This window comes from Zingiber officinale, chromosome 1B (genome assembly GCF_018446385.1).
Source record: "Zingiber officinale cultivar Zhangliang chromosome 1B, Zo_v1.1, whole genome shotgun sequence".
Taxonomy (NCBI): Eukaryota; Viridiplantae; Streptophyta; class Magnoliopsida; order Zingiberales; family Zingiberaceae; genus Zingiber; species Zingiber officinale.
In genome coordinates, this window is record NC_055986.1 from 102,532,523 (window position 1) to 102,545,263 (window position 12,741).

At 40.2% G+C, this 12,741-nt stretch overlaps 1 protein-coding gene across 1 annotated transcript; it reads right to left on the reverse strand.

Moving 5' to 3' along the window:
• Positions 1–10,488: 10,488 nt before the first annotated feature.
• On the reverse strand, positions 10,489–11,556 carry LOC122040566 (protein ABERRANT PANICLE ORGANIZATION 1-like). Its single transcript, XM_042599924.1, has one exon. The coding sequence runs from the start codon at positions 11,554–11,556 to the stop codon at positions 10,489–10,491; it is 1,068 nt and encodes a 355-aa protein (XP_042455858.1).
• Positions 11,557–12,741: the final 1,185 nt, after the last annotated feature.

Sequence of the window (12,741 nt, forward strand, 5' to 3'; positions counted from 1 at the left end):
AGTTGGTAAACTAACATTTTTTTTATGCTTACAAATTAAACAAACCAATGAAGGAAATTATGTATATCAACAAAAATATACAAAAGAATTACTTAAAAAAATGGGAATGAAAAATACTAAGGAAATTAAAACACCAATGACAACTAATGTAACATTAGATAGTGATTTAAATGGAAAACTTGTCGACCTTCAAATTATAAAAGTATCATAGGTAGTCTGTTATATCTAACTGCAAGCCAACCTAATATTTTATTTATAATTAGTATATGTGCAAGATGCCAAACTTATGCTAAGGAGTCTCACCTAACTAATGTTAAAAGAATCTTTAGATATCTAAAAGGCACAATTAATATGGGAATGTTATATCCTGGACAACAAATTTTGAACTTACAGGATTTTCTTATTCAAATTATCCCGACTATAAACTGAACTGAAAAAGTATAGGTGGTAGATGTCAACTTTTTGGACCATTACTGGTCAGCTGGTTTAGTAGAAAACAATACTGTGTTGCTTTATCTACTATTGAAGCAAAATACATAGCAATAGGTGAGTGTGTAGCATAATTATTATGGATGATGCACACATTAAAAGACTTTAACTTAAAATAAAAAAACTTTTATTGATAAAATAAGTTCAATTAATATAACCAAAAATCTAGTACATCATTCAAGAACAAAATATATTGAAATTAAATATCACTTTGTTAGAGACATTGAATTTAACTATGTTGAATCTAAGTCAAATTTGACTGACATCTTTACTAAACCACTTCCAGAATCTAAGTTTAGTAATTTACGATGAAAATTGGGGTATGTGTGTTATAGAGTAGGACTTGCTGCTATTTTTCAGGCATTTTTAAATATTTTTTTACAAAAATTATTATATGTTTTAAATCAACAAATTGATTGGACTTAGCCTAAGTTTCTCCTAGAAAGCATGAACCTATAGTTCTAGGTAGTCATCATCTCACAAGCACATCAAGATTACCTTACTTGTGTATTCAAAATACTTAGAATGATGAGATGCTTAAGGTTGTGCTTAGACTTCACATGCTTATATTCACGCATTAATATATGTTTGGGTGAAAAATACCATCTTATATTAGTCAAGTCAAGTAATCCTTCATAGCAAACCACCTAGCTAGATAATATTGTTTAACATGACTAACCAAGTGAAAACTACTATCTTTTGGTAGCTAATCAGTAACTAAAGATTAGACATTTATCTAAGGACAAATTCCTAAATGAATAATTTTAAAGTAAAATTTTGCAAATGTCAAGTTAAGGGAGAGGATGTGTCTTAAAAGAAATTCAAAAAAAAAAAAAATTCTTCCAATAGTGTTTTGAAATTTTTATTTTAAAAACTTCTTTGAAAAATACTTGGGAATTCTTTTGGAGTATATTTGAAAACACTCTTTTAAACAAAAAAAAGTCTTTGAAACTCTCATATTGCTTCTCCTTACTTAACAAATCTTAGATTTTTTTTTTTTCACAAAAGTCTCCTTACTTGAAAACATTCTTTAAGTGCTTAAATAATTTTTTTAAATTTTAAGTACAAATTTGGAGACAAAATTTTCATTATTTAAAAATGTTAAAGGAAGGTGACCATAGCTTGATTATTGATTTGCTTAGTTTATTTATATGTTTCGATGAATGTCAATGGGGGAGAGTAATGAGTTTAAAATAAGAAAAATCATAACCCAACAAAAATAACACTGTTGAGAGAATGAACATAATGTTAATTATTTTTTTCTCATAAATATATTCATGCTGTTAATTTTTTATATATTTTTCTAACTTTAACCCAGGTTATCATTACATCAAAAAATGAGAGATTATTGGTATAGTTAGCACTAATAATCAAACTCAAGTTTTGATATATGACAAAAGGGTATAGGTAGATGTTGTGTGGCCTAATTAGTTTACCAAGAATGCAGGATTAAAAGACTTGATGAATCTAAAGGACCAGACACTAGGCTAAAGTCCAGTCAGGTCAGGGAGGACCAGACAATTGGCAGGAAGTCCAGTTGAGTCAGAGAGGACCATATAGTTGGTAGAAAGTCTAGTCGGGTCAGGGAGGACTAGACAACTGACTGAAATCTAAATAGTACATCTAACAAGAAGACCTAGTGGGTCAAGAGATCAAAGTCAAGTAAGTTTGTAAATGCTAAGTGGAGGTAAGCAACTAGAGGAGAGATCAAGTGAAGATGCATTCCCGGTTGAGGGAACAAGTAGGTATCAGTCTGACCTAGGATTTCAATGAAATTCAAAGTTAGGACCGAACAGTCCTAAGACTGTCAGATTCATTTTAATACTATCATTTTGTTGGAATCTCGTGGTAGTTTTGATGTAATCAGCTAGGTTAAATTAGATCATGTTGTGTTTGATCCTTGTGTCTAAGTGTGCAGGAACTTAGGAACACAAGAAGTTGAGCAGAAGACGCAGCTAGCGAGAAGGATGACACGGGAAGGGAGCCGACGGGTTTGATGCATCCAAGGGACGAGGTACTGAGGAAGAGTACACCGGTGGACGAGAAGGACATATGCGACGTTCCGAGGGATGAGAAGCCGGAGCGGAAGCCTGATCGAGGACAAGGCCAGAAAATGGGTTCGATGGTCGCGATCACCCAGGCGATCAGAGCTGCAAGATGAGCAAAAAGAAGGTTGAAAATACTACTGGATGCGCCTTCAAAGGGAGTTGAAGGCGCCTTTGAGGCGCCTCTGCACACCTCCGCACCTTCACTGTGGAAGGCACCTTGCATGGCTAGAAGACGTCTTCAAGGAACAGTACGAAGGCGCCTTCCAGCCCTATGGAAGGCACCTTCGACTAGACTGAGTTTAGCCGTTGTCAAAGGATAAAGTTTTATCCTTTGGCGCCTCATTGGAGGCGCCTTCCAGCCTATTGGAGGCGCCTTCCAGCCTCAAATAAGATTTTTCCAAAGGCTATAAAAAGACCCCTGGACCTAGGAAATAGATAACAACTTTAGTATTCATTTCCTAAATACTTTCTAAACTTCCAACGAGTGTAAGAGGCTTCTCTGCCTTCAAAGAAGGAGACTTTTTAGTGCGTTTACTTGCCTTGGATTAACAACCACCTAGGTTGTAACCAAGTAAATTTGTTGGCCTCATTTATTTTATTAGTTGTTCATTTCTGTTTATTATAATTGTAAAATTACTATTAATTAAAGTCCAAAGTTTGGGAAAGGTTCTTTTTATTTCTTAATGGGCAATTCACCGTCCCCCCCTCTCTTGTCAGTTTCGCTGCACCAACAAGTGGTATCAGAGCTCAACCGCCTCAGAAACACTAACTGCCGACTGAAGCACCGAAACAATGGTTAGACCGACAATCTATCCGCCAAAATTCTAGGGAGAATTTACGTCTTGGAAGAAACACATGGAGATATTTTTTAAAACTGATTTTGATTTATTATTAATATTAAAATATAGATTTGTAGCACAGAAAGACAAAGAGGAGTATCAATGGACCAAAAAGGAGCAAGCAGATTTTGTGGTAAATGGGCGAGCTAAATTCCATCTACTGAGCGTGCTACCTCCGTAAGAAGTCAACAGAATCGGCACCTACAAATCAACAAAGGAACTTTGGGAGAAGTTCTTGGAACTACACGAAGGTATGTTGGAAGCCAAACTCGCAAAACAAGATCTACTCCGGAACCATATCAGCAATCTCCAAATGGAAGAAGGCGAATCAGTTACTCAACTACACGGAAGAATCAAGGAGCTAATCACTAGCCTAACAGACCTTGGAGAAATGGTAACCAATGGGGACATGCTAAGGTAAGCTTTAAATGCGTTCTCGAGAACACCGGAATGGACATGTATAGTAAACTCCTACTATATCTCCAAAGATCTCGAGGTGACTACTTTAGAAAATCTTTTCTCCACTTTCAAATTACACAAATCTCGGTATGCAGGACAAAGAAAAGAATCGAGTCAAAACATTGCCCTAAAGGCAAGAATGGATGATCCAGACTCCAAAGAGTCAATTGATGGAGATAAAGCGTCTCTAATGGTAAGAAAATTTAGTAAATACATTAAATCTAATAAATTGAATAAGTCACGGGAAAAGAAGCACTTTCGGAGTAAAAGAGAGGTCCGATGTTACAACTGCTAAGGGGAAGGGCATATCAAAGATGAATGCCCTAAACTAAAGAAGAAGGAGAAAGACAAGGGCAACAGACCAAAGCACAAGAACTTGAAGGCCGCATGAGATGAATTATCATCCTCTGAGTCCAAGATTGAGGCCTTCTCCGGACTAGCCCTACTGGCCGACCACCAAGAAGAAGATGAAAGCAGCTCAAAAATGAGCATCGATGAAGGGGGAGAATCATCAGAAGAAAGTTGCGATGAAGGGGGAGCATCAGAACATGAGGTAAGTGAGGTACGTACACTATTTCCCAAGCAGTCATTTAATTTCATTAAGATTCTTTCTATGGATTTGGTAAAATTAGAAAAAGAGAACATTGATTTAAAAAGACAATTAGATAGTTTAAAACTAGAAAATGGTAAATTAAAAATGCAAATTGAAACTTTAGAAAAAGAACATGCATGTTTTAAATTAAGTAATGTTCAAAAATAAAAAATTAGAAATTATGGTTAGCTAAATTGGTATTTACGATTTCACAGGGGTCAAATTAGAAAGATCCCCAGAAGTTATATACCTCCAAAATTTCTGATTAATTCAGTAGATATGAACCTATATTGGGTTTCAAAGTCATGCTTAGACTAAATTTTTTTAAAAATAGGGTTAAAATATCAAAAAGGAAATTAAGTATTAATTTCTTTAAAAGACTTTGTTTAAGAAAATGATTGTTGTTCCAATATCCAAGAAGATCTAGTATCTCGTCACAATCTGAAAGCTAATTATTGAATTTAATATTTAATTGACTAACTGTTAAATGATTCACAGTTATAATCATTTAACAAGTTTTAAAATTCTTTAAGGATTAGTCGAATTTTTAGAATTGACAAATGTTTTCTTTAAAACTCTTTATTGTCAAATACAAAGTATGACTTTATGGAAACTTTTTAAGTCCCCTAAAATTTATTTCAAACTTTCTAACTTTTTTTGTTATTTTCCTATTATTTTGATGTGATCAAATGGGGAGGAATAAATACAAATTTAGGGGATATTTTAAAATTTTGAATTTTGATAACTCAAAATTTTGACTTTCGCAAATTTTGAAGTTTGCTAACTCATTTACAACATTATAAAATTTTGAATTTTGCCACATTATACTTAATGTTTCTATAATGTTATTTGTGCAATTTTTTTTAAAAATTTATTGTACTATTTTTACCCTAACTTGAACTTCGATTGATGCATATCAAAAAGGGGAAGATTGTTGGAACCCCGTGGTAGTTTTGATGTGATCAACCAGGTTAAGTTAGGTTCTATTGTGTTTGATCCTTGTGTCTAAGTGTGCAGGAACTTAAGAATACAAAAAGTTGAGTGGAAGACACAACTAGTGAGAAGGATGGCATGGGAAGGGAGCCGACGGGCTCGGTGCATTCGAGGGATGAGGTGGTGCGGAAGAGTACACCGATAGACGAGAAGGACGTACGCGACATTCCAAGGGACGAGAAGTCGAAGCGGAAACCTGCTCGAGGAGAAGGCCGGAAAATGAGTTCGATGGCCGTGATCACCCAGGCGATCGGAGCTATAAGAAGAGCAAAAAGAAGGCTAGAAATACTGTTGGAGGCGCCTTCAAAGGAAGTTGAAGGAGCCTCCGCGCGCCTCCTCACATTCACTATGGAAGGCGCCTTCCATGGCTAGAAGGTGCCTTCGAGGAATAGTATAAAGGCGCCTTCTAGCTATGGAAGGCACCTTCAACTAAGCTGAGTTTAGCCGTTCCCAAAGGATAAAACTTTATCCTTTGGTGCCTCGATGGAGGCGCCTTCCAGCCTGTTGGAAGCGCCTTCCAGAATCTGATAAGATTTTTCAAGGGCTATAAAAAGACCCCTAGACTTAGAAAATAGATAACAATTTCAGTATTCATTTTCTAAATACTTTCTGAACTTCCAACGAGTGTAAGAGGCTTCTCCACCTTCAAAGAAGGAGACTTTTTAGTGTGTTTACTTGTCTTGAATTAACAACCACCTAGGTTATAATCAAATAAATCTATTGGCCTCATTTATTTTATTGGTTGTTCATTTTTGTTTATTATAATTGTGAAATTGCTGTTAATTAAAGTCCAAATTTTGGGAAAGGTTCTTTTTATTTCTTAACAAGCAATTCATCCCCCTCTTGTCGGCCCCGCTACGCCAACACTTTTGTCTATCTTACTAACTCTATGGTGCAGGACATCAAAGCTGAAAGTTGGATGGAAAAGGAACTTCCAGACGCTCAGAAGGATCCAAGCTCCTAGAAGTCCGGGCTCCCCGAGTGGGTCCAGGCACCTATATAGACCCGAACTTAGCTTTGCGGGCGGGTGAGTTGGTAGATGTTGATTGGTTGGCCCACGTCATTATCTAGATGCTCGGGAGTGGTCTAAGTGCCTAGAAGTGATAAAGGAGAATCAAATAAGACTTCATTAAGGAGTAGCCACGTCAACAGTCCAAGTGCCAAGAAGGGATCTAGGCCCACAGAGATGGATAATCTACGATGAAGGTGGATCAGATAGGCTTTAGTGGAGGCGCCTAGGGGTGGTCTAGGCGCCTGGAAAAGTTTATAAAAGTAGCTTTGACTAGCAGCTTCGGACATCAATTCAAACAACATTTCTACGTGATTCCTCGACCGTCTGGCTACTTTGACTTCATACTACTATTGTACTGTAACACTACTACACCCGACTGCTACAAACAGACCAACACCAATACACGAGCTCATTCAGATCTCCGTCTAAGTATTGGGTAACGATTTTGATTTAAAGATAATTATTGCTTAAAAAAAGTATAGGTATTGTTACACTTTCTTCTTTATGTATTCAATTACAATTGATTAGTGAATTACCTGTCGGAAAGGTCTAAAGGGACTGTGTCTTGGAGGAGTCGTTGAAGGCTCCGAATCAAGTAAAAATAATTGTGTTTTATTTTCTTTTTATTTTTCTTACTTAGTTTATTTTTCTGCTATACACTCGCTTTAAAAATGAATTATTTTTTTTAAAAATACACGTGATTCCGCCCCCTCATGTGCATCGATCCTATAACAAGAAGGAGTGTTGTTGCAGGAGTCCCTACAACGCCTTAGAAATCATTTCATTAACGTTTTCTTGTGTAATGATCGCTACTTTACCGCGGCTTCTTTCTCCAGTGGAGTCACAGTTATTAATGGTTCTTCTAGTGTTAACCATTGCAACATCTTAACTTAGAGTTCCCATAAACAACGCCAATTTATTTCTACCAAATATCATGGATGGTCAAGCCACCAATCAATGAACCTGCTTATGCGCGCTACTCCTCGAAGATCATCGGTGAAGAAGAATGGACCTTGGATCCACTCAAAATGAAGGCCAGAATGGCGCCAAGGATGATCCCAGTAGACCACTTCAACACTCAAATTAGGATTTATTTGAGATGATATGCTAAAGGACGAGGATGGAGAAAATGAAATAGAACCTAGTGGAGTTGGAGAGAAATTTGACCCCTGTCATTACCTTTATTAGGGTTGTAAATGAACCGAACATTCACGAACAAGCTTGGTGTTTGGCTTGGTAAGAACTTGTTTATGTTAGTTCAATATACACAAGATTGATTAAATAAACAAGCTTAAACAACTTGTTAAACTAAATAAACAATCTTGAACACATATTTTCAGCTCATTAGTTCTTGAACAACGTTCATGAACAATGTTTGTAAATCATTTTTATTAATAAAACTTTTATCAACATGTTAAATAAAAATAATTTTAAATTAAATAAACAAGTTTAAATTATCAAGCTTGTAACCAATCAAATAAGCAAAAGTTTAAAATAAGTTTGAATTGAGAGTTCGATAGCATCTAAGTAAACCAAGCTCAAGTCAAGTTTAAATTGAAAGCTAAACAACATCTAAATGAACCAAGTTTAAGTCATGCTCAAGCTCATCAAAAATAAACCAAGCCAACTTTGAGCAATCATTTCAAAGGTTTAGTTCATTTTAGGCTCAGTTTGGCTTAGCTCGATTACCTTATCAAACAAGTTTGAATACCCCAAAGCTTAGCTTGGCTTGTTTATATCCCTAACCTTCATGAGTTCTTATATGGTTGTCTAGAGAGCATCCTTATGTCAGTTGAAATATTATCATTGTAGAGGCCAATGAGGAGATCAGATTCGACATTCCTTAGTTGCCTCCCTATTTATCCCATGCTATGTGTTAGTAGTAGGGAGCTTCAAGGGGACTAGACCTATCAACCTCATAACATATCCTCTATTCTTAAGGTGTCACGCGTCCTAGAATATTCGCAGTCATTATTAGTGAGCCCGTGTAAGGTATAAGCTAGTCTTGAGAATGAAAAAAGATGACATTGATGAGGAGTGGCTCTGGGAATAGATGAAGCTTAGATTTGAGATCGAGACTAAGTTGATACCAGGATCAAATGTTGAGAGGAGGTATTTGCGTTTGGGGCCAAAACATAGAAAGTATGTCGAGACCAGAGGTAGAGACTAAGAGATGTCACTAAGACTTGGGGCTGAGCCAGAGAGATAATGCCGAGACCTGGAGCTGAGCCTGGGACGATGTCAAGAGTCGAGACTGAGAGATATTGTTGAGACCTGGGGCTAAGACAAAGAGATAATGCTGAGACCTATTATAGAGCTAGGGGCGATGTCGGGAGCTGAGATTGAAAGATGTCGCTGAGACCAAGGGTGAGCCAGAGAGATAATGTCGAGACCTAGAGCTAAGGCAGGGATGGTCTCGAGAATTGAGAATGAGAGATGTCGTTGTAACATGTGGCTGAGTCAGAGAGATAATGTTGAGACTTGAAGATGAGCTAGAGAGATAATACCGAGACCTAGAACTGAGCCAGAGAGATGGCATTGATGTTTGAGTTGGTCTGATCAAATCTGAATCTCAGCTGAACTATATTTATGGGGGTGTATTCAATTAAGAGATTGAATGACTTTCATTGACTTTTTTTTAATGATAGACTTTTGTGGAGTTGATAGATTTTTATTGATTTTTATAGAATCTCATATAGTTGTGAAAAGAATTTCATGAAATTCTATAGACGTTTTTTGCAAGGCTTTTACAGACATTTGTAAATTTCATAGAAACTTATGGATTTAAGTGGGTGTATTCAATATTGGAAAAGCGTAGGCGGTCATGATCTCGTACGATATTTATTTTGAAACAAAATCTAAAATACCTAATTAAATTTATTTTTTTAATAAAATAATAAATAGTATACTTGTTCATAAATTTTTTTTTCCAATTTTTTATATTTTTATCTAATTTTAACTAAAAATAAAAAGAAATTAACGTTTCACTTTAAAAAACTAATAATAATATAATTTTAAATCCAACAATTTTAACTGAATCAATATGACTTTTAACCCTTAGACAAGTGGGGCTGAAGGAGATCATCACATCAGCTTGCATGAGAAAGATTCCTAGCGTTTGCCTTGCTGCTCCTCACATTGGTGTACCTTTAAAGGTATCATCTTTGTTACTTCACTACCCTTTTCGATCAACATATGAGGCCCTTCCAAGTGGTCAAGTCAATTTCCCTTTCTTAGTCAAATTTTAGCCCATGTGAAATTACAAAGCGTTTATCCTCCTGCTAATTTTTTGATATTTGCTTAACATAAACTTGAGTTCCACACTTTTATTTCCAGGAGTAGGATTAATTGGTTGTCACAAAGAGGTAGTTTGAACTAATGGTATGAGTTCCCAGGTCTATAGGCATATGACTCTTTCGGGGATGTTATTCATTAATGAGTTAAGCCCCTAGAACATTCAGGGCAGTTGAAAACCTGGCTATGCTTTGGCTGCTGGATGCCCACGTTTAGGCGTTCGCTAGCACGAACCCCTTCATGGATTCCTCAAGGTTTTAGTGCTTGATGATTCAGAAACTCGTCTCTCATGTTGATGCAAAAGAGACTTAAAGATCAAGAAACTTTCAAACTGAGCACAGAAACTGATGATAGTTTCAAAAGCATTTCGAATCGATCGCGACGTCACTCATCGACGCCTCATATTCAGAAGACGACAAAAAGGCTGCCCGGTAATATATTCGGAATGCGCATGTGATGGGCTGCCCAGCACGGTGTACCGTGTACCATCCACATGCGATACACGTCAGACAATGAGTTGGGCGGATCTCGCCTCACATGGTGTTGGGGCCCACAAGACCTCCCAATCATAGCGATTGGCGGGCGGACCGAAAACAAGCAGCGGCGCGGCTGGAGTGGTCCGGTCTACGTTGTCAGGTCTCCTCGTCCTCGAGCAAGACGGCGTGGCCCACCGTCCGTCTTCGTCGTTGCCTGAGGGTGTAGGACCTTCGTACTGGCGGCCGGGATCGGCGTCGCAGGAGGACGGACTTCGATGGTGAGCGTCTACATGGAGGCGTGGAATATTTCGGCGACAGAGAGCGTCGGATGAAGCAGGGCGGCCTTGATGGGGGTGCTGGACACGCGCCGACGGCCTTCCATCAGACGCCATCCCCTCTCCTCCTCCCACACTAGCATCTCCGACCCGAAGTCCTTGAACAAGTACACGGTCCTCTCATCGCCGACGCACCGGACGGCGCCCCCCAGAGCCGCCCCCGCCGCCTCCTTGCGGCACCCCCAGATCCGCTGTCCCAGCTTTGCCGGCACCTCCGCCACCGCTGCCCAAGCATCCTTGTCAGTCAGCTCCCACACCGTCCCCTGTCCGCCTACTGCGCCGCCCACTAGCCCCAGCTTCCTGTTGGGCCGCCGCACCAGCGCCGCCCACTCAAGCTGGTCCGCCATCGGCGCCTTCACCTCCCGCCACGTCCTCCTCCGGAGGTCGAATCCCATCACGCTGTATGCCCGCGCGGAGGTCATCCAGTACATGGCCCCGTCGCCTGCGTGCACGCTTTCGTTGGGCGTCCACACCGTCAGCCGCACCGCGAATTCCACCGGCATCGGACCCAACGACTCCCACCTGTCTACGCGCCCGTCCTCGTACAACTCCACCTTCGGCTCGTAGCCGGACCCCGACGCGCCGCCGGCGACGATCACGGAGAAGGGGGAGGAATAGATTACGCCCACGGCGGGGTTGCGGCGCGGCGTCGCAAGATCAGGGAGGTGGCGGAATTGGCGGGTGAAGGGGTTGAGCAGGACGAGGCGGAGGTCAGACGAGGCGGTGAGGCGGCAGAGGAGGGAACGGCCGACGGGGGCGACGAGGCGGAGGGGGCAAGGGAGGAAGTCAAGGGGGAGGGCGTGCCAGCGATTGAGGGCGGGGTCGTGGGCGAAGCAGGCAGGGCCGCCGCGCGCGGGTAGGGCGATGAGCCACGGAGCGTGGCGTGGAGCGGCGGCCCGGGAGCGGGCGCAAGCGAGCCAGTGCTTGCAGGCAGCCATGGCTCGGGCGACGGAATCAGGAGGGAGGAAGGAGAAGACGCGGGCAAGGAGATCCAGAGGGAGGACCTCCCACATGCCCATCCCGGTGTTCTACTGCCGCCGGCGACGCGATGGAAACAGAGGTGGAGGGCTGAAGAATTTAGCCGTTATCTCATCTACAACGACACTCCTGTAAGGGGAAGCGATCAGTTGTCTCAACTCCCTTATTTATGACGCCAAAATGAAAATAAATCAACTGTGAATTATCCTAAAATCCTAACTTCGGTTTCGGTCGTCAAAAACAAATGTACTCTAAATTCCAACTACAAACTTTTCTTTATTTTAAGTCTCTTTCAATTCCTCAATATACACTAATTTCTCTTATCCATAAATGATATGCATCTCGAAATGCCTTCTCGAATTCATATCTCAACTGATGTGAATTCCTTCGTGGACATGACATGTCAGCATCAATTTTGAGATTTTTTCTCTATGCGTCGCTCATTTCTCGTCGCTTCCCTTCCTCCTTGCCCTAAAGCATGTTCTTTCTCGTCGCCTCCTTGTCGTCGCTCTTTCTCTCCGCTCTCCGCTCTCCGCCCCCATCAAACTCCTGGTGATGCTCTCTGCGCCCTCTGCTCTCTGCTCTTTGTGATCCTAACTCTCGACGCTCTCTGCTCGCCGCTCTCCCTTCCCATCGAACGTCCGACGACCCAAGATTCTTCCCCTAGCCCTCCCCTGTCCTAAATTTGCCCTGAATCCAAGTATGAGGTATTTTCCTTAGCTGATTTTGTTGGATCTTAAGATTTTTTTTGTTGGATCTAAACATCACTCGATTTTCTTCTATTTAGCTGCTCGCCTCACACTTTCATTGTGTAGATCAAAATAGGGTGGATCAAATTTCATTATGATAGAGATTCTTGCTTTGTACATTCATTAGTTTGCCTGTGTATGGAAGCTCTCCTTCCATCAATTTTTCTTGTGTGGCAATAACATTAGTGCTTCCTAAGCTCATAAGCTATCTGTCGTGATATGACCATTACATTTATTTTATAATTTCCTTATTCAAATTCGGCTCGAATTATATAATTTCGACTATGAATCAAATATTTATTTTAGTTGGCCCGAAAAACTCACGAACCGACTCGATTCATTTACACCCCGTAGTGCGGAATGTTCACTGGTTGCCTTAACCCCTCCTTGCATGCTGTTATTACTGGATGAAGCCTCCCATGATTTACATCTCTTTCAAACAGTGAGAGTCACTCTAGAGGAAACCGTTGAGGTGAT